General features: G+C 52.8%; 1 protein-coding gene and 1 long non-coding RNA gene across 2 annotated transcripts; one reads left to right on the top strand and one right to left on the bottom strand.

The window, feature by feature from the left end:
* Window positions 1-12,324: 12,324 nt before the first annotated feature.
* Window positions 12,325-13,308, bottom strand: LOC135997112 (uncharacterized). The gene is made up of 3 exons (XR_010607363.1): window positions 13,090-13,308; window positions 12,733-12,798; window positions 12,325-12,472 (listed from the first exon to the last, which is right to left on the bottom strand). It is a non-coding gene; the product is annotated as an uncharacterized LOC135997112 (long non-coding RNA).
* A 5,834-nt stretch (window positions 13,309-19,142) lies between these two features.
* On the top strand, window positions 19,143-20,786 carry LOC135997111 (Golgi-associated RAB2 interactor protein 5A-like). Its single transcript, XM_065649549.1, has 3 exons — window positions 19,143-19,328; window positions 19,799-19,944; window positions 20,037-20,786. The coding sequence occupies exons 1-3, from the start codon at window positions 19,245-19,247 to the stop codon at window positions 20,296-20,298; spliced, it is 492 nt and encodes a 163-aa protein (XP_065505621.1). The 5' UTR covers window positions 19,143-19,244; the 3' UTR covers window positions 20,299-20,786.
* Window positions 20,787-22,456: the final 1,670 nt, after the last annotated feature.

Here is a 22,456-nt window from a genome sequence, read left to right on the forward strand (position 1 = left end):
GTAGGACTGTGTAGAACAGCCTGTGGTGGAGATGGCAAAGGCTGGACAGCACCAACAGAACCCAGGTCTTTGTCCTCTTGGCCTTGGCAGTTGTCTCTGCCACTGAGGCCTAGGAGAAGACATGTTGTTCTCATGACACTGGGGCATCATTGCCTCTTTGCAGCCCCATGGGGAAGCTGGAAGTTGTTGTACCAGTGCTGCCCTTCCCTCGGCCTTACACACCCACATCCCATGATCCCAGGCAGAGCCCAGAGCCACATGTGAGGGACAGGATCCCCCTTCCCATCGCCTGGAGGTCATGGCTTCTCCTTTCTGCTTCAGAAAGCAAACCAAGGGCTATCTGAGCATCAGAGCCACCTGCTCAGGGCCTTGGATGTAAACATGATGTAAACAGGCACAGAGGAGCTTTTTTAAACTGGGGGAGAGAAAAAAAGAAAAGAAAAAATAAAACACAATAGAACTTAACAAACAACAAAGTACACTTCTCAGCTGTATGGTTAGTTTAAGCAACTTCTAGTGAGGTTCATGGCCACAATTGAAGAGTTTCCTATAGGGAATATGAGAGAAACTGCTGAAAGACAATTTGGCTTTGCCTCCCTGAAGCTCAAAGCAAGGTGAGTGGTGAGAGACTCTGAATGAGCAAAGAGTAAGAGAAGGAAGAAACTTTGGAGAACAGTGGAAAGTGCAAATGTCCAGACAGGTTTCTGAAGAGATGACTTCAGACATGGTGAGCTGAATAAGGGCAGGCAGAAACACCTGAAAGTTCAGGGAGATTAAATACACAGCATGATAGACAGAGTTCAGGTAATGCAAGCACAGGGTAATGACAATATTTCTTCTACCACAATTAATCCACATTGTGAAAACTCATATTTAGGCAGGAGAGAAATTCCATGGACATTTCATTGAAAGTATTTAATCATTTCAACTGACTTAAGGTGTATTTTTTCATTTTTGTGTTGTTTGTTTGGGGTTTTTTTAAGTACTGGGATCAGTTCACACGTATTCAGGCAGAGCTCCATGCTCTGACCATAAGCATCCAGTGCAAACCTCAAGAGGCCCCACTATAGCTGAGGTATTTTCCTGGGACTGGCAGTTGTCAGAGAAGACAGACAGAGCCATGTCACCTCCATCATTTACATCTAGTCTTCAAAACTGTACGTTTAATTAGACAAGTTTCAAGAGTGTGGTTAGAGAGGAATGTACCTAAAGAGCACTTAGAAGAAGTGATAGAAGAATTCTTCAAACGGTATCAATGCAGAGTGCCTTCTAAGGAGGTGTGGACCTGTAGGAAAAGAAGTCCCTTGAGGTCCATCACTGTATAGACAAACTCGATCCTCACCTCCCCAACCCCTCCATGTCTGTTTGCATGGCTGGAAAAAATATATCCATATGACACACAAAGGGTTTAGAGCCCTCCCGGAGAATGTCTCAGTTTTACATTCTATCCAGAAGTTGACCCTGGACCTCCTCATCTCTTCAGTTATCCCAGAAACAGACAAATTAAAACCAGGCTTCCTAGTTCGGTTTCAGGTTAGAGTTAGGATAAGAATTAGGTGTTAGAGGTTTAGGTTAGGATTTAGGTTCTAGGGTCTGAGGTTAAGGTTTGTCTTTGGTTTTCATTTTGGGTTAGATGTTATTTTAAGCATTTAGGGTTAGGGTTTGATTATTGTTATGGTTAAGGGTTAGGGAGTATTATTAGTGGAAGTAGTTAGAGTTAGGGGTTAGGTCTTGGAGTTAGGGCTAAGGTTTGGGGTTAGGTTTCAGGTTAGAGTTAGTTTAACAGTTAAGATTGCAGTTAGGATTAAATTTAGAGGAAGGGATTAGAGCTAGGGTTAGGGTTACTCTTAGCGTTAGGAGTATGGGTTCTAGTAAAATGGGGTTTAGGGTTAGGGTTAGGGTTGGAATTAGGGTTAGATTTCTGGTTACAGTTAGTGTTACGTTAGGTTTTGAGTTTGGGTTTATGTATGAGGTTAGGTTATGTTAGAGTTAGGTTTCAGTCTTAGTATTAGGGTTAGGGTAAGGATTGGATTAGTATTAGCTTTACCGGTTAGGGGGAAGGGTTAGAGTTAGTGTTTGGTGTTAAGGTTTTGGTTAGGGCTAGAGTTAGCATTAGGTTTTAGGGTTAGACTTAGAGTTAGGGTTAGGATTTACAGGAAATGTTAGAGTTAGGGTAAAAGTTAGGAGTTAGTTTAAGGGTTAATTTAGTGTTAGAGTTAGGATTAAGAATAAGGATTAGGTATAGAGTTAGGGTTAGGATAAGGGTTAGAGTTTAGGTAATGGTTAGGGTTAGTGTTAGGTAAGGTTTAAGGTCAGGGTTAGATTAGGGTTAGGCGGTAGAGTTAGAGTTAGGCTTAGGTCTCCCACAACTAAAAAGGAACATGGGTGACCTTTTTGTGGAGACCCAGCAGCTCTACAGTTAAAGAAATATTAATGACTTATCTGTGCCATGCCCCCAAGGCACAAAAATCTCTTGGAAGGCCTTAGAAGGATCTTTGGTAAAATTGCACATGAATAACCTATTAAAACATGAGTGTTTATTCCCTCAAGGAGACAGACACTGACAATTCACCTCTGGGACACTCCTAAGGTTCATAACCAGGATCTAGTTGAGAAGCTCCATAAGCACTGCCAATGTCATACCCTGGAATCAAGCACAGATCAGAGAAGTTTCCACACTCACAGAGCAATCCTCTCTGAATTTGGGGTGAAAATAGACATAAAGAGGAGAAAAAAACCCCCATATTTGGGACAACAATGCCCATATATGGTGGAGAAATAGTTGTATTTGGGGAAAAATGGGCATAAAGACAAAAGCATCAAATATTTGGGGAAAAAAATGGCCAAAAGAGGCAAAACTATCTGAAGAGTTGGGAAAAATATCGCCAAACGAGGTAAAAGTATCCAAATTTGGGGGCAAAACTGGCAATAAAGGAAAAAACAACCCATATTTGGGATCATGATGCACATATTTGGGATATAAAAGGGCACAAAGGAAAAAGCACCTGAATATTTGGAGCAAAAAGAGCCAGAAAAGCCAAAGCACCACCAGATTTGGGCCAAAACTAGCCAAAAAGGGGCAAAACATGTCCAGATTTGGAATGAAACTGGCCCAAAGAGCCAAAGTGTGCTCAGATTTGGGTCCAAACTGGCCCAAAAGGGCCAAAACACCCCCAGATTTGGGAAAAAACCCCTGGCCTGAAAAGCCAAAGAAACCCCAGATTTGTGTTGAAACTGACCCAAAGAGCCAAAGTGTGCCCGGATTTGGGTCAATGGTGACCAGAAGAGCCTGCATTTGGGTTGAAATAGGCCCAAAGAGCCAAAGTGTGCCCAAATTTGTGTTAATAACAGTCCAAAGAGCCAAAACATGCCCTGGGACAGGGCAGTGTGGCACACGGCTGGGTGCCAGGGAGAACCCCACATGGACCCAGCGCTGGGGTTCTCACCCTGCGCTGCCGCTCCCAGCTCCTCTGGTTGCCCACAAATTGCCCCTGAAGCAGCTGCAGCCCCTCTACCCCTCCCCATGGGGTGTCTGCCCCCCTGCCCACACCCTGGAGCTGCCTGGCTTGCCCTGCCCGGCCCAGCCCGGCTGCTCTCCCGGCCCCAGCCCCAGCCCTGGCCCCACTGCTGCCCTGCTGAGCTGCTCAGGCTGGGAGCTGCCGCTGCCCGCCCACCTGCCCCCTGTGCTCATCCTGGGCTGGCAGGGACACCAGCAAGAGAGGTGGGTGAGGACCATGGCCCCCACGCTCACACCATGATGCTGCTGATGCTGCCAAGATACAGCACAACACGTCACCGGGGGGGCTGTGACCTCACAGCCCCATTAGGCCGCGCCCTCCACCAGGCCCCGCAATGTACACCCATTGCCAGGGAATTGCCAAATCTGCACACAATCGCATGTCCTTGTTCTACACGAGCGTGGAAGGAGCAGAAATGGAGAAGCATGGATCTATTCTGGCAGGCAGCACTGCCTATGGGAGTGCACCGGTTCTCAGGTCTTGCTTCCCAGAAATCAATCAATACCAAAAGCTCCACATGAAGACTGAATAAAAAAGCCAATTCTGAGTGCCTTTACTTGCTACTATTTTTGTCAGGCAGCATTCTAGGAAGAAACTAGCTTTTCCCACTAGTTTTACTAAATTTCATTACCATAATAGAAACCAGTTCTTACCTCTGCTGCTCCAGTAGAGCATCACAGCCCAGCAAAATCATACTTTAGGCAGGAAACGTTCACCATACAAAGACAGGCATACTACGGGAATACATTACTCTCAAAAAACAGACTCTGTCAACCACTCTTCCTCTAGCTTACCAAAGTTCAGAAGGTATTAGAAAACAAAACCAAAAAAGTGAAGTTCTTATTTATATTTTATGGAGCCCATTATATCAGCTACTCAGCATTAAGTCCGGCTCCAGTCTGAACCTCGGAATAAGAAATTCCATCTTAAAATTTCCAGGAAAAGGAAGGGCTTTGAAGTGGCAAGACCAGAAAATGTTCATGAAAGCACCTCCATGCAAGTCCACATCCCTGACCACGAACCACCTGCCCCGTTACCTAAGGGAATTTGCAGGTAATTCGCAGCCACTGACGTCCGGAAAATAGCTCAAGGTCTCCTGTTCATTATCGCTGAGCACGTAGGTTGGAACTGGAGCTGGGAAGAAAACCATCTACACTCAGTCTAGTTTCATTCAAGGACATCAGGACAAGTTCAGTTCACATTTACGAGGAATCACAGCAGGTCCCAACCATCCCTGCAGACCCCAACACAGCTCCTGTGCAGGGTCCCGAGGAGCAGTGAGCACAGAACAAGAAACCTTCCTTCAAAAGAAGGCCCACAGACATCTCTTCCAACAAGCTGCACAGAGCAGCAGCTGAGAACAACCTCTGCCAGAACTACACCTGGCTCTGCCGTCTGCAGAAGGAGACCAGCTCCTAAATGGTCCGCAGCCCTACAGACACAGATCTTCCCCAGGGCAGTGCTCAGGAAATACCAGAGCACAGGGACACCTGGTCATTCAGTTTAAGCTGCTGGGGAGAAGGATAGAGGACTAGAAAGATACAAATCAGACAAGAGAGAAGACAGAGGAGCCCAGAGAGAAAGAAACACACAGGGAAAAGGCTGGAGAGATTAAGGCAAATAGGGATGAGGAGCCGTGACAAGACATGGAGGAAGAAACAGCAGGGCTGACGAGCAGGAGAGAGGGACAGGGGTTGGAGACAAGAAGAGGAAAGAAGGGGGTAAAGAAAGAAAGGGACAGGGAAGGGGAACTACAGCAAGTCTTTCTCCAGCTCTGGAGCCAACAGATCTGCAGCTCAGGGTACACCAGAGGTACAGATCTTGCCACAGCAGGATGTCACATGCCTCCTGCCACAGCAGAACTGCTTTCCAAGAGCTCCAGCACTGCAACGCAACGTTGCTGTCTCTGAACACGACCCATGAGGAAACCCGTCACAGGCACTGCCCACAGCGCTCTGCTGCTGCTCTCGGTTGTCCCAGAGACTGGAGAGATTCTTCTGCGTCTTGGCATTTTGAGATGCCCCTAAAGCTTAAGCCACTTAAAGTGCTTCATTTTCTTCATATGCAGGATTTGTTGAAGAGCATTTAAAAATCTTTCTGTGCTGGGAGATACATTTGCCTTACATCCCATGTAGAAATAAAAGGAGAACAAGAATGATTCTGGTCCTACTGTTCTAACAAGTATTTAAAAATTCGTAAGACATCCTAATTTTTGAGGTAGTAGACCAGATGAAGATGTCTTCAGAAAGGTTTGTTTTCACAGCCTTTCACAGGGGTAGTTCCCGTAGCTGTGTTGGTGCTGTGTTGTGTGGGAAATTGATTGTTCCTAGAAGCCCTCGTGCTCCTTGCTGTCAGTGATTAAACAGGAGGAGTTCTGTGGATGACAATGTAGTGTAATGGTTTTTGTTGGCTGACAAGTGTTTCTTTGGTGGGAAATACTCTGTTCTGGGGGATTGACACACGGTGCTGATCAGCACCAGCTTGGGCCCATTCATTTGCTTTTCTCTCCTTAGAAGGACCACCATTATTTTGCCTTCTTTGACTGTAGATATTTACTCTTTGCACTTTAGAGACCTTCTCTCCTCGGGAGATCTGCACAGGTTCAAATTCCAGGCTGGCGTTTCCACTACCAAGGAACCTCCCTCAGGCTCAGGGCTGCCTGATTGCCAAGAGCTTTGTGGGGGATGGATTTGAGAACCCCGTCTCGAAGCCCGTACGACTGAAGCACCAACACCCCCACGCTCTCAAGTTACTGCTCTGGTAACACTGCTGTTGAGAGGCAGCGCCAGCTGCTTAAATGTTTTTTCCTTATGCTCACATGTCAGCTCTTATTTTTTCCCACTTGTTTACTGAAATATATTACTGCTGTGCCCCAGAGAGTCTGCAGCTACATTTTTAGTTTATATTTCAAGCCTCTGATCAGAATCTTCCTCCAGAGCAAACCTCTATAACTATACTCTGTTCAATGGCTAAAGTGACAGGGAAAGAGGGAATCACATGGCAATCAATTAAAAAAACAACACAAAACAAAAACCCAACCCCTCAAAACAAAACAAAACAAAAAAAAACCCCCACAACAATGAAAAAACACAAACCAACCCCCCCCAAGACAAACCACAAAACAAACAAAAAAAACCCCCACTGTATTCACTGTATTTAACTAGATATATATCTAATACCAGCAATTCTACGTGCCTAGAAGTCTGCAGTACTTACACTCCCAGGTGCTTGTGCAAGAGCCGCTGAGAGCAAGTGGAGGTGACCAGATAAGATCTGAAGGGAAGATCTTGTCTGGATGGCTGGATGTCAATTCTCTGATCTCAAACCAGAAGTGTTGCTCTTATGCTGTAAGTGTTGATGGCACCACTCATTTTCTTGGTTCAGTGATTTATATCAGTAAAACATATTAATTAACAGCCTAATTAAAGCACGCTAGACAACACTTGCTTTTAAAGCACTTTCTCACATGCAGTGTGTTAAGTGGGAAACAGTTCTTAGTGCTCTGTTGCTGCTCATTTCAAGAGTGACTACAATGGTGGAGCTGTGGGTGGTTCGTGTGAGTGCACACAGACCCGGCCACACTATTCCTGCTGCAGAGGGAGAACAAACGGCACCCGAATAATATTGCTGTTAAAAAGGTGAGGAGCTCAAGGATGCTGAAGGTATAAACCTCTGGCACAAACAGATCCCTTGGGTCTGACACTGGTGTTTCCATCACATCCAAGCAGTCGTGCACTGCAAGATGTGTGTAGATGGTGCTTAGAGATGGGATTTAGTGGTGGACTTGGCAGGTAACGCTTGGACTTGATGGTGTGAAAGGTCTTTTTCAACCTGAATGATTCTCTGATTCTATGTACAGATGAAGAGAGAAAAAGAAGGACAGGGAACAGAACAAAGGGACTGAGAAATAAAGCAAAGTTCAGATCAGGATGAAGAGACTGACAAGGGGAAAAAAGCAGCAACAAGCTGGAGGAAGAGGAAAAGAGGGTCGAGAAGCAGGAAAGAGGAAGAGAGGACAAACAAAAGAGAGAGCCAGCTGGACTGGGCTCTGTTGCCTGAAACAATGAAACAGGCAGCAGGACAGGAATAAAGACAGAAAAGAGAGAGACAGGAGACAGGAAGCAGAACAGAAGGACAGTGATACGAAAAAAGGGGCAGGGAACAGTACAGAGGTGGAGAAGGAAGGAGCAGGTACAGAGGGGTAGGTTGAAGAGAAAAAAGAATGGAAGAAGGACATGGGAGAGAGAAAGAAAGACAAGGAAAGAGAGCAGGACAAGGATTTTCAGAGAAACACAAAGACGGGGAAGGACAGGGAGACACAGAGAGAGGAAACAAAAGGTCAGGGAGGTGGGACAAAGGGAAAGATGGGCAAAAACAAGAGACAGGGAGCAGGACACGGAGGTCAAAAAGCCTGGGCTGGGCAGCAGGACAGAGATAAAGACCAAAAACCAGCATTGGGCTGCAGAACAAACATGGAGTGAGAAATGACAACAGGGAGCACGACACAGTGACAGAGAGAGTGGAAAAACTGAAGAGAGAGCAGGACAGAAAAACAGAGTGGGGAACAGACAGGGAGAAGGACAGAGAAACAGAGTGCAAGGGGCAGGGAGCAGGACAGACAGCTGGAGCAAGAAGTGAAAATGAGATGGGCAGCAGAACAAAGGGAAGGAGAGACAAAGACAGGGGCAGGGAGCAGGACAAAGGAGTGGAAGAAGAGGAGAAAAATGACAGGATTCAGGACTGAGAGGAAGGAATTTCAAAAAATACACAGGGAGCACGACAGAGTGACAGTGAAAGGGCAAAGGAAGAGGAAGCAGGACAGCACTGAAGGAAAAAAACAACTGTGGTGGGCAGGAGGATGAAGAAATGAAGAAAGGAAAAACAGAGGAAGAGAGAGAGGAAAAGAGGGGGCAGCCAGCTGGACAGGGAGATATAGTGAGAAAAGATGGGTCTGGGAACAGGTCAGAAAAACAGAAAAGAAAAAAAGGACAGAAGTAAGAGGAAAAAGGGGACAGGGATGTGGACAGAGATGGAGAAAGAAGCAACAGGGAAGGAGGAAGAGAGACTGCAAGAGGGAGAGGGAGCAAGAGAGAAAAAGAAAACTAAGAGCTGGGGGCAGGAAAGAGATCAGGAAAAAGCCTGGTGTAATAAGTAACTAAATGTCACACCTTCAAAGTTGTCAAATCGGGGTTTATTAGAGCAAGTGATAAACAGGCAAAGGCAGTGCTGGGCGGCTGGGAAGCTTTCACTCAACCAATGGCACGCACCTATTCTCGGTATAGTTCCCTCTTTTATAGAATGGTGTTTCCTGGTACGGTTCTGGGTTGATGTGGCTTAGCCTGCTGTTGTCTGCGGCTGTGCTGGTTGTTGCTAAGGGGTCTTTTTCTGCCACTCAGTGGTCGAGGGATGAAGGTCGTAGTCTTCTTCTGCGTTATCGGTTACTGGAGGTTACAGCTCAAGCACGCGCAGGACAGGGATTAGATTATGCAATCCTATACATTGTGCTATTATACCCTAATTAGGTAAGCTTTAGGCAGGAAGTCGTGATTTCTACGAACTGCTTTGTTATTCACGATTTCTACGAACTGCTTTGTTATTACTTGGTGTATCTACAAAATCCGCTGGCTATGCTATCTTTCACGGCCTCACAATCTTTACATCCGCAATCTAACATTTGTCTATTTAAACACGAATTACAATTGCATTTTCTTTCGTTCTAGTACAAACATCCATAACACTGGGGTGGGCAGCAAGATAGAGGGAGTATGATGCACAGGAAGGAGGACAGGGACAGTGGGATACAGAATGAAAAACACAGCAACAGTGAACAGAGCAACAGAGAGAGAGAAAGAAGGTGAAGCAGAAGGAATGAGGGAGAGGGGAAGACAAGGGCAGAGAGCAGGACATACAGGCAGAAAGAGACAAAAGACAGGGAACAGGCCAGAGAGATTAGGGGGAAAAAGAGAGAGATGAACATCAAGACAAAGAGCTGAAGAAGGAGAAAACCATGATGGCCTGCAGCGTAGAGACAGAAAAAAAAAGAAAAAACCCAAAAAGCAAAAAAACAACCAACAACAAAAAAGAGGCACAGGGAGCAGGAAAGAGAGGCAATGAGTAGAGGAAAGGTTGGATGAACGAGAAAGAGACTTGGAGAAAAGACAAAGGGGGGACAGGGAGCAGACCACAACAAGAGAGGAGAAGCGAGGTACAGGGAAGTGAAATAAAAGGCAACACAGAAGGAAAGGGGAGGGGGCAGGGGGGGCTGGGACACAGAACAGGGCGACATGACCCCAAGGGGCCAGGACTCATCAGAGCTGCTGTCTGCACGGCCAGGCACACTTTAGAGTTCAGGTCCTTCTGTCTGTGTCTGTCTGCCCTTTCCTCCCTTCCTCTGCTGTAGCTCCAGTCTCTTGCCCGTCCTCCACCGCAGGGAACACGTGGGTGTCTCACAGCTCTCACCGCACGAGGCTTCCCAGTCGCACACCACGCACACACACACACGCTGCACGGCCGTACTGTAATTCTCCTCACTCACACAGACCCGCGGGGCACGTTCGTGATCTGCTCTGCTGAGGCTGCTCGCAGGGACCCTTCCTCACCCACAGGGGCAGCTGCCTCTTGTGCAGCTGGAGCAGCAGCTGTGGGGATCCCCTGCACTTCATCCTGCAGCTGCTTCACCTTCTCCCGCTCTCTCCAGCTCCAGCCCCTGCGGCTCCTCTCCAAAGCCAGCAAGTGCCCACCTGCCCCTTTCCCCCACCCCAGGAGAACAAGGCCAGAGCGGCCCACGCACACCCGAGCCAGATGCAGCAACAACATCCTCAGGGCCCCAGTGCAGAGGAAAAAGCGCCCCAGGGCTGCGCCGGGGACTGCTCAGCCTTTGGGCAGCTCCAGGGGCGCCATGTCAGAGCTCCGCCTGGCCTGCTCAGCTTGGTCTTCGCCACCATTGGTCGGGAGAGCTGTCAGTCTCGTCACCTGAGCTGATCCTGCATTTGATTGGCTGCCTGGACTGTGACGCTGCCCTGGTTTGGGGCCCACCCTCCCCTGAGGTGATGCTCTCTCTGATTGGCTGTCTGAGGGGTCGCTCCCCCACGGTACCCACCCTTCCCTGGGGTGATGTTTTCTTTGATTGGCTGTCTGGGACTTCTCCCTTTCTCCTCCCATCAGTGATGGGTCAGACCGCTTATCAATCATCCATGTGCACTTTCACCAGGCGTGATTGGTGCAGCCAGCACGGCCCGCCCCCGAGCGCTGCCTGGATTGTTCAACTTTCGCAACCTTTCCTGCAGGCCTCAAAGCTGGATTGGCTGGTTACATATCAATCACATGACTTGCCCCGCCTCCTCAAAGGTGATTGGCTGTCCTGGGTCCACAGACTCCCCATAGACTTCTGGCGGTTGTTGCCAGGCAAGGAACTTCACCTGAAAATGAAAATGTGGGCCCTAAACAAAGGCCGTGGGTGATAAAAGACACGTTTGGACCGTAAACATGAAGGCTGGGCCCCGAGAAGGAGGCTCTGGGCACTCAAAAGGACGGGCAGATGCTACAGACGGCGCTTTGGGCCCTGAACACGGGGGGACCCTCTTGGTTCCCACCCGAGCTGGGTTTGGTGCCCGTGACCCCACGGAACAGACACCTCTGCTGTCCGGAGTGGCCACGGAACAGACGGAGCCCAAAGCCACGGACTCCATGAGCTCAACGGGGAGTTGTGACATTTCATGGACGTTTTACAGGGGCGGCCCATGGACTGAGGGAACTGTCTGTGTGTGACATCAAAGGGTGGGCAGGGGAGCAGTGGTTGGTGAGGACGTACTGGATCGAGTGGGACCTGAGCCTGACGTCCATGGGGTGGAACAAGGGCTGGAGAAAGGACCGTCGTGTTGAACCCCAGCCGGTAACAGCCCCACGCAGCCGCTCGCTCCCTCCCCGCAGCGGGATGGGGAGAGAATTGGCAGGGTAAAAGTGAGAACACTCGTGGGATGAGTTAAAAACAGTGTAATAATTGGAATTTTAAAATAAATAAATAAATAAACAAATAAATAATTTTTTAAAATTGAAATTAAAATATACAATAATAAAAATTATATGAATTATAATGGAAAGGAAAACACCAAAGAGAAAGAAAAACCAACGGATGCCCAGCTGGTCCCTGAGCAGCTTCCCCCCTGCCAGCATCCCCCCGGTTTTATGGCTGGACACGACATAATATGCGGAACATCCCTTTGGTCAGCTGGGGTCGGCTGTCCTGGCTGTGTCCCCTCCCAGCCTCTTGTGCACCCCCAGCTCACTGGCAGGTGGGGTGGTGTGAGGAGCAGAAAAGCCTTTGACCTGTGTAAGCTCTGCTCAGCAGTACTGAAAACACTCCTGTGTTATCAGCACCATTTTCAGCACAAATCCAAAACACAGCCCCATACCAACCACTGTGAAGAAATTTAACTCTGTCCCAGCCAAAACCAGCACAGCCCCCCAGCAAGGGAGAGGAGTTTGATGCTGGGACAAAGGATGACTTGCCACCTTGGCAGAGCATGGGTGCCTTTTCATGCCCTGAGATGTCTCAGGAGGGGCAGGCTGGGCTAGAGCTTCTCTCCTCCTCCCCTCAGGTTCTGTGGTCCAGCAGTTCACTGGGGCTTTGTTGCAAGGACACCCTGGGCCCAGGTGTGCTGCCCTGCAAGCAGCAGCAGAGGCCAGGAGTGACACTGCTCGGCACAATCAGGGTGGTCCTCATGGGAAGGACACCATGGGACAGGGCTTTTTCTTCCAGCTTTATTTAAAAAAATATATATTCAAATATGGCCATTTTTGAGAGAGAATTTAATCTCTTCAACATGCACGGGGCCAGCAGCAGAGCGACCGCAGGCTCCATTTTGTTCTTTGCAACTCTATCCTCAGGTTGTAGAGGGTCTGAGTAGCCGAGGACTTGACGCAGAGATCAGGGTCTTTTCTCAAGGGCAGGAGGGCTGCAAGAGAGGGATGCAGAGCAGAGATGAACCCCCACTGCCTGCAGAGACCCCCAGGAGTACTCTCCAGATCACGCCAAGCCCCCACTGTCTCGTTACCTGGCCAGGAGGAGCAGATGAGACAAACAGACCAGCTGGAAGCTCTTGCTCAGGGAATCGTCGTGTGCCCCTGACGTGTCCTCTGCCCCTGAAGTGTTTTCCTGCCCAGGCCCTGTCCTCTGCCCAACAGCCCTGGACAGCACAGTACAGCCCCTACTCACCTCTGCTGATGTCCCACAGCTTCTGCTCCCTGTTGCTTCGGTTCCTTGGGTACCGTGTGCCAAGCCCTGGGCACAGAGCTCCTGTCAGGCCTCTGCTCCCCAGCACGCTCCCGACAGCACAGCCCCGGCCCTGCCAGCTCAGCTGCATACCCTCCACCGCTCGGCAGGGCTGGCCCAGGGAAGGACGGGACCTGAGGCCGCTGGGGCTGAGCAAGGCTCCCAGCGAGCCCCCTGCGTGGTGGGCCCTCCTGGAGGCAGCCGGGGCTCTGGCAGCCCCAGGGCCGCTGCTACTGCCAGTGCAGTGGTGGGGACGAGGGCCAGGCTGCCAGCAGAGGGTCCCCGGGGGCTGTGGCTCACCGATGAACCTGACGGCCTCCACTCGCAGGGAGTGTCCTGCAGGTACGGCAGGCTCTGCCACAGGTGTTCTTTCAGCCTGCTCCTGTCCTGCTGGAGCTGGAGAGAGCACAAGGGCGCGGGGCTGACACAGACAATCCCGGACCAGTCCCTCCTCCCCGTGCCCTCCTTGCCTCCCAGACAGCAGCCCTGTGGGGCTGAGGTTCAGAGAGAACAGAGGGCACAGGGGGCTGGCAGTACTGAGACCATTCTGTCCCACTGCCAGGGCGAACACGTGCTGATAAGAGGAACAAAAATCTCTTAGAAGCCCCTAGGCATAACGTAGCAAGACCAGGCCTAATGTAGCAAGATCAGGCATAATGTAACAGAAACCTAATTGAGAAACAACAGCTCTCTGGAGATGGGACACGAGGCAAAGTGAAATGTCATTGTCTTGCAGACTGAGAAAACAAAATGCCCCACTAAATGAAGAAAGAGCTACATGACTTTTGCTGAGTAGTGGCACAAAATGACAGTATGCATGCTGAATAAATTAGATCAAGAAGCCAACACTGGGGGGGCACCAGCTGCGAAGACACTAGGGGCCACTAGAGAACGCTAATGAAGACTCTTGAATACCAAAGCTGGACTGTGGGCAAAGGGTGGGGTTACATAAATAATTTATGTTTAAGGCATTAACTAAGCAGTAGAAACAAACAAATATGCAATAGGTATATGTAAAAATACTAAGAAGTGTGAATCGTGCACACGCTTGATTAGAGGAACAATCCTCTGAGCGTCCAGTGCACTGCAATAAAAGTGCCTGCTTTTAACACTTTCAAAACAGTGTTAAGGAATCTTTTTACCGTGTTTTTGGTATCAATGCCAGGGCCTTGTTTAGCACCTGGGGGCAGGGAGAGGAGAGGGGCCTGAAGAAGAGCCCTTGGGAGGTCTGTGGTTGAAGGCAGGGAAGGAGGATGCAGCTCCAGGCTGTGGGCCCTGGGCTAGAGCAGGGCTCAGCTGCACAGCCCTTCCCATGGGCACCTGGGGTAGCCCTCATCCAGCCCAGCCCTGGGGGTGGGGGGTTGTCCTCACCAAACACTCTCCAATCTGATGTTTCTGATGTGTCTGGACCAGGTTGCTGAGCTTCCTCCAGCCAAGGCTATCTGCACAGGCGAGCAGGGTGTCCCCAGAAGCTGGGAGATGGCACCACAGCCCAGGGTAGGACACCTGGTGCTCTCCTCCTCTTGGCCCAGTTCTGAGCCATTCCGAGCCCCTTATGGAAAGATACATCAGAGGATTGAGTCTGAACTGAGTTCAGTGCCCAGGGGAGGGACATGGGGGAGCAACCACCTCAGGTATCTCATGCTGCTGCCCAACAGAACAGAGATCCTGAAGAGCTGCTGAGCTGCCGCCAGGGCTGGGGGCAGCCTGAAGGGCAGAGATGCTGTGGGCCCATGGCTGCAGGCAGCGAGGCCTGGAGTCCCAGAGACCCCGGGGCAGGACAGAGCCAGCAGCACCTCCCATGGGCATTGCCCAGCTTGGCTCTCCAGCCAGGGCTGCCCCAGCTCTTCATGCCCAGGCTCCCAGTGGGCAGAGTTTTGATCCTGAGATGCAGGGCCAGACCCCTTCCAGCTGCATCTCCCTTCCCACCGCTCTCTCTGTCCCTGTTCCCTGGGGAACAAGCTGGCTCTGCAACCCTTGTAAGTGCTGCACCCCCCCTGCACAGACTGAGTTAACAGGCCCAATGCAGGGGCACCTGGGTGAGCAGGGCTTAGTTCCAGAGGCCATCCTGCCCGCAGGGAGCTGGAGTAGTCCCTGGCCCAAACACCTGGGGGTCTCTGGGGCACAGCCCTGGGGGACAGCAATGGGGGCTCATAGCCCTGGCCTCCCACACCTGCAGGGACAGCTGGGAAGCCTGTACTGACTCGTGTGTGGGGTGGCCACTGGCTGCTGCTGAGCCCTGCTGGCCGAGGCAGGGAGGTCTGGGAAACGGCTGTGCCAAATTCTCCGACCCAGCTCATGCTGGGACCCTTCCTCTGGGCTGCACTGGAGGAGGGCTGAATGGGGAGAGTGGCCTGGCAGCTCCACATCCACCTCTGCCACAGGGAGAAGGAGGAAGGCAGTGGTGGGACCAGTGCAGGGAAGGAGGGGAGCAGTGGGACCCCAAGGCGTCAGATTTCCAGACTCTGACGTCCAGCAGCCCTCATCCCTTATGCCCAGGCCACCACCATGGTGGCAGCGCGCCCTTCCCAATGACACTGGTCACGGCACCTTGGCCACGCTCTTGTTTTGGTCATTCACAGTGGGAGCAGGACACTCTGCACTTTCTTCTTCATCTTCTTCTCATTTGTGCTGACCGCAGTCTTCATCACGTCATGAATACGCGTTACTGGTGGGTGGTGTGGAGGTGAAGGAGGGGCAATGATGGATGGAAGGCCACAAAAAGAGTCCAGTTCTGTAAACATGGTTTCTGCAGTGGGAGTGCTGTTAACGTGGCATCGTGCAGACTGTCTCATTGTCAGGAGCAGGCTTTCATCCCCAAATCGCTCATCAGGAAAGAATTTGTGCGGATTCTGCAGAAGTTCAGCAGCAGCATCAGAAAGTCTGAATTCCTGCAGCACGTGAATCTGAATCTCATAACTGAATGCAGTGCCTTCTCCACAATTAAGAGCATTCTTTGCACATGCTCAGCATGACACAGCTGCTGCAACCGTTCGATCATCTCTTTTACAATGAGGAGGCTGATGGAGAGCTCCTGCACCTGGCTGGACTCTCGGTAGGGAGGAGCATGGGGAACTTCAATTACAGCAGCTGCTCCCTGCCCATGGTGAGCAAGGGTGTCAGTGTGGCTGATGGCAGGGGTCGGATCTTGACCACAGGAGCCACAGGCCAGATCTGTAGCTGCCACTGAATGGCCCCAGAGCCCTGAAAGGCCACACAAGAGGAGCACAAGGGGAGCCCTGCCCAAGGGCTGCCCACAGGGCTGGGCTGAGGGGCAGCTGTCTTTGCCAGTGCTCATCTGTGGGGCTCAGGCTCCCACGGCAGCCTTACATCGACAAAGACGGGCAGGAGCTTCTCCGCCAGCTGCAGAGCGATGGGGCTCGCCTCCTCCCCATCCACGGGATGCATCATGTCAAGGACAACAGGAAGAGCTTCTTCAAATACATGGCAGATAAAACTAACACCAGAGGCCTTGCCCAAGCTCAAGATCAGAGCATCTCAACACGTACAAAGTCAAGGAAGGGAGCCAGGAGACCTGCGTGGTTAAACAGGGAACTGCTGGGCAAGCTCAAGTGGAAGAGAAGAGTTTACAGATCATGGAAGGAGGGGCTGGCCACTTGGGAAGAATATAAGGCTGTTGTCAGAGGATGTAGGGAGGCAACTAGGAAAGCTAAGGCCTCCTGAGAAGTAAACCTGGTGAGAGGGGTCAAGGGCAACAGGAAGAGCCTTTTCAAACACATGGCAGATAAAACTAACACCAGAGGCAATGTAGGCCCACTGATGAATGGGGTGGGTGCCCTGGTGACAGAAGATACAGAGAAGGCAGAATTACTGAATGCCTTCTTTGTCTCTGTCTACTCTGCCGGAGGCTGTCCTGAGGAGCCCCGTACCCCTGAGGCCCCAGAGGAAGGCAGGGCAATGGAGGAGTTTGCCTTGGTTGATGAGAACTGGGTTAGGGAGCAATTAAGCAATCTGGACATCCATAAATCCATGGATCCAGATGGGATGCACCCGTGGGTGCTGAGGGAGCTGGCTGAAGTCATTGCTGGACCGCTCTCCATCATCTTTGCCAAGTCTTGGGAAACGGGAGAGGTGCCTGAGGACTGGAGGAAAGCAAATGTCACTCCGGTCTTCAAAAAGGGCAAGAAGGAGGACCCGGGCAACTCTAGACCGGTCAGCCTCACCTCCATCCCTGGGAAGGTGAGGGAACACCTTATCCTTGGTGCCATCTTAAGACATATCAAGGATAAGAGGGTCATCAGGGGCAGTCAGCATGGCTTCACCAAGGGGAAGTCGTGTTTGACCAACCTCATAGCTTTTTATGAAGACGTAACAAGGTGGATTGACAATGGCAGAGCAGTGGATGTGGTCTACCTTGACTTCGGCAAAGCATTTGACACCATCTCCCACAGCATCCTCACGGCAAAACTGAGGAAGTGTGGACTGGATGATCGGGTAGTGAGGTGGACTGCAAACTGGCTGAAGGAGAGAAGCCAGAGAGTCGTGGTCAATGGGGCGGAGTCTGGTTGGAGGCCTGTATCTAGTGGAGTCCCTCAAGGGTCAGTTCTGGGACCAATACTATTCAATATATTCATCAATGACTTGGATGAGGGAATTGAGTGTACTATCAGCAAGTTTGCTGATGACACCAAGCTGGGAGGAGTGGCTGACACGCCAGAAGGCTGTGCTGCCATCCAGCGAGATCTGGACAGGCTAGAGAGTTGGGCGGGGAAAAATTTAATGAAATATAACAAGGGAAAATGTAGAGTCTTGCATCTGGGCAGGAACAACCCCAGGTTCCAGTACAGGTTGGGGAATGACCTATTAGAGAGCAGTGTAGGGGAAAGGGACCTGGGGGTCCTGGTGGACAGCAGGATGACCATGAGCCAGCACTGTGCCCTTGTGGCCAAGAAGACGAATGGCATCCTGGGGTGTATTAGAAGGGGGGTGGTTAGTAGGTCGAGAGAGGTTCTCCTTCCCCTCTATTCTGCCCTGGTGAGACCTCATCTGGAATATTGTGTCCAGTTCTGGGCCCCTCAGTTCAAGAAGGACAGGGAACTGCTGGAGAGAGTCCAGCGCAGGGCCACAAAGATGATTAAGGGAGTGGAGCATCTCCCTTATGAGGAAAGGCTGAGGGAGCTGGGTCTCTTTAGCTTGGAGAAGAGGAGACTGAGGGGTGACCTCATCAATGTTTATAAATATATAAAGGGTGGGTGTCACGAGGATGGAGCCAGGCTCTTCTCGGTGACAACCAACAGTAAGACAAGGGGTAATGGGTTCAAGCTGGAACACAAGAGGTTCCACTTAAATTTGAGAAGAAACTTATTCTCAGTGAGGGTGACGGAACACTGGAACAGGCTGCCCAGGGAGGTTGTGGATTCTCCTTCTCTGGAGACATTCAAAACCCACCTGGACGCCTTCCTGTGTAACCTCACCTAGGTGTTCCTGCCTTGGCAGGGGGATTGGACTAGATGATCTTTCGAGGTCCCTTCCAATCCCTAACATTCTGTGATTCTGTGATGTTCCAGAAGAGTGCCAGGGCCTTCACCTTGACATTGCCGTTGGCATCCCGCAGGGTCTTCATGATGTCTGGCAGCAGGACCAGGATTTTTCTTGCCTGTATGAAACACAGTTTTCCTATTGCGAAGCCCTAATGCTGCCAACTCATTAATATTAACGACCTTCTAGTGGGTACTTCCTGCCCCCTCATAAACGTGGGTGAGACACTGCCCGCCCCCTCATGAATATTAACGAGCTACCCCCTGGTCTACCGTTTCCTCACCACTATTAATGTTCTCACGTGATAGCCCACATCCCCCAGTAATATTAATGAGTCTCGTGGTAGTGCCTGCCCCCCCCCCATACAGATGAGCTGTGGGGGAGTAGTGATCGATCCTCATTAATGCTAATCAACGTACATTCGATACAGCTGAATCCTCATTAATATGAATGACTGCTCATTACGCAGAACCCACCCCCTCATGAATATCAACGAACAGGCTTACGGTAGTACCACCAAACCAGCGTCAGATGGGATCCACTCCGCTCATTAATATTAATGAGTGACAATAGGAGGATTCCCCCCCCCCGCCATTAATATTAACTCCCGGCCTCAGGGTAGGGCCCAGCCACGTCGGGCACCACCCCGGGAGGAACCGGCCCCCCCACAAGCACAAACGGCGCCCCGTACCAGCCCCGTCCTGCCCCTCCCGCCCGCCCCGCCGCCCGCGGCAGCCCCGCCCCCAGCCCCGCCCATCCTGCCGCGTGACGGGGGCAGACGGGGGCGGGGCTGGCACGAGCCGTTCCCGCTGCAGCGCGCGGTGCTGCGGGCGCCGCCGTGAGCGGTGGCAGCGACGCCTCCCCCAGGGCCACCCCGGGGCGAGCCGGCGTCCCTGGGTCCCTGTGCTGGGACCGCTGTGTCCTCCCCAGGCTGCTCCCCGGCCTCCAGTACGCGGATGGGCCGCCTGTCGCGCTACCTGGCCCGGGGGGAGTACGGGCAGCTGCGGGACTGCCCGCTCTTCGAGAGCGACTTCCTGCAGGTGAGGGCAGTGAGGGGCCGCCCCACGCACGCTGGCTGTGTCCGCTCAGCCATGGGAAAAGTCCCCCACCTGTCCCTTCTGCCATGGCCTTATTCCCCGAGGCCTCTGCCCGCTCAGTTCTGGCCCTGTCCCTACATGTCCTCTCAACCACCTCCCTGTCCTGCCTTGATCTGTGTGCTCTCAGCCACGGCTCTGTTCCCCTCCCCAGCCTTGTGTCCCCTCAGCCGTGGCCCCCACAGCCCTGTTCCCCACACCTGTGTCCTCAGCCACATCACTGCCCCCGCAGCCTGTGTCCCCTCGGCTGTGTCCCTGCCCCCTCCCTCCATCTGCCCTCATACCCGGCCCTGCCCCCCCCAGCCTGTCCCCGAACCACAATTCCCCCGAGGCCCCCGCTCGATTTCTCCCCTCCCCTGCGCAGCCCCACACCCCCCCTGCCCCATCCCCCCCTCGCCACGTCCCTGTCCCCACAGGTGACCCGCAGCGGGGAGGCCGCCAGCCAGGTGACAGTGGCCATTGCAGCCACCAGCCCCCTCCTCCCGCACCCCGACCTCCTGCTGCTGGCACGGCCGGTGCCGCCGTCGCCCCCCGAGCCTGAGGAAGAGCTGCAGCTGCTGGGGTGAGCCCCCCTAGACCCACTGCACCCCAACACCCTGACCCCCCCTGCACCCCAACACCCCATCACCCCCCGACGCACACATCCCCCTCCAGGCTGCTGCCGCTGTCCTTGGTCCGTCTGTCCCTGCGCAGCCTCCAGCGTCACCAGCTGCGCGTGCGTCTTGTCACCGGGCGGACCTTCTACCTGCAGCTCCTGGCGCCCCCCCCGCGCCTCCCGCGCCTGTTCGGCCGCTGGCTCCGGCTCCTCTTCCTGCTCCGGGAGGCCGGGGGGCTCCTGCGGCCCCTCGTCCCCCAGAGGCTCCCCCAGGACCCTCCCAGGGATGGGGCAGGGCTGGGGGAGCCTGAACCCCAATAAAGGTGGAAGGGAGAGGGTGCACCCCTCCGGCCCCCGGGCTGGGACCAGACTTGACCCCCAGGAAGGACAGACAGACACGGCAGTGTCCCAAAAACAGGGCTCTTGACCCACTGTGCTGCAAAAGAGCCAAATTCTGACCACTGAGCCCAGATGTTGATTTTCCGACAGCGTTGTCCCAGTCTGGATGTCGGCTTGAGGCAGCAGCCCAGTGATCCCAAAGTCGGGCTCATTTATACCCAATGTGATCACTCCACACCCCGCTCAGGGCAGCCCGGCAGGGCTGATGTTGACAACATCTGCACACAAGGTATATCACACTGCTCAGCACACTGTACAGCACACTGCTCTTCTTATGCACGTTCAAGGAGGAGGGGGCTTCTCCTTAGGGGAGCAGCCTTTGACCAGGAGATGTGGCTTTGTATTCAAATGACATTATAAAGAGCAAAGTTGTCTTTCAGTTAAGCACATCCACAAGTGTGTCATTAACCGCTCAGGAGTCAATCGACTGCTCCTGGCTGACATATCAGTTCCAGGACAGGCTTTGTTCTACGATTAAAAGTTAATTGCCGCTGGACATCTCATTTATTATTTGTCTAATATGAACTTTCTCATGGGTCTCATGGTCTCTTGGCCCATCTGGCAACACCCACCCAGCCAGTGGGTCACCCCATTGTCACCCCTCTCCCCCAGCCCAGGGGCCCTCCCCTGACCCCCCAATCCATCAGTAGCCCCCCCAGGAAGGACAGATGGACATGGGGAGGCGGGGGGGGAACGGGTGAGCACAGCCAGTGGGTGTCCCCCTTCCAGCCCTGGATCCCCTCCAGGAAGGACAGACAGATGCAGGTGGGTGCAGCTGAAGCTGGGGATTCTGTTTATTCCAGGGGGGCACCTCTGCCCCCCTCCTCCAGCCCTGGGCAGGGCGGGGAATCACAGGGTGTACTGCACCCCCAGAATGAAGCCACTCCAATTGATCCTCCCAATAAAGCACAAGCCCAATTAAACACACTCCCCAATTTAACACAGCCTCCCCAAATTAAATACAACCTTCAATTAAATACAGACCCCCAATTAAATACAGCTGCATAATTAGACCTAAACCCCTGAATTAAACACAGCTCTCAGTTAAATGCAACCCCCAAATCAGTTACAGCCCCCACAACTAAACACACATTCCCAGAATTAAACACCCCCCAAAATTAAGCCCACCCCCAAAATTAAACATACACCCCCAAATAAAGCACAGCCCCCCAGTTAAACACATCCCAACTTAACTCCCCAATGACCCCCCCAAAGCTCCCCAAATCACCCCCTTCCCCCCTCCAACCTGCCTCACCATTGGGGCACTGTGTGAGAAGAGGCACACACTGGGGGGCTGCCACTGCTCCCCCAGATCCCTGGGACCCCCTCAGGCCCTGGGGACCCCTTCAGGTATTGGGGACCCTCCCAGATACCAGGGACTCCCCAGACTCCAGAGCTGCCCCCGCTATGGGGGCGGGGCAAAGCAGGAGGGGGCGGGGCTGCCACGCGCCTTTCCTGCCCGCAGCGTCGTTCGCGCTGCCGTGCCGGGGGCGCCATCTTGAGCGGTGGCTACGCCGCCTGTCCTTGGGCCGCCGCGGCCGGTTCTGCCAGCTCCATGTCGCCTTCTGGGCTGCTCCCCCGCGCTTCCAGCCCCGGTTACGGGCTGGCTGTGCCGGCGGCCGTGCTGCTGCCTGCGCCAGGAGGGGTACGGGCAGCTGCGGAACTGCCCGCTCTTGGAGAGTGGCTGTGTCCCCTCAGCCACATCCTTGTGTCTTCCTGTCACCCCCCACAACCGGTGTCTCCTCAGACGTGGCCCCATGTCCCCCCAGCCTGTGTCGTCTCAGCCTGTACCCCCTCAACCATGACCACCCCCGCCCCCCATCTCCCCGCCCCCCATCTCCCCCCCCCACACACCCCCCCCCCCGCCACCACGTCCCTGTCCCCACAGGTGACCCGCAGCGGGGAGGCCGCCAGCCAGGTGACAGTGGCCATTGCAGCTACCAGCCCCCTCCTCCCGCGCCCCGACCTCCTGCTGCTGGCACGGCCAGTGCCGCCGTCACCCCCCGAGCCTGAGGAAGAGCTGCAGCTGCTGGGTGACCCCCCAGATGCACTGCACCCCAATACCCTGACCCCCCCTGCA

Source organism: Caloenas nicobarica, chromosome 21, assembly GCF_036013445.1.
Source record: "Caloenas nicobarica isolate bCalNic1 chromosome 21, bCalNic1.hap1, whole genome shotgun sequence".
Lineage (NCBI taxonomy): Eukaryota > Metazoa > Chordata > Aves > Columbiformes > Columbidae > Caloenas > Caloenas nicobarica.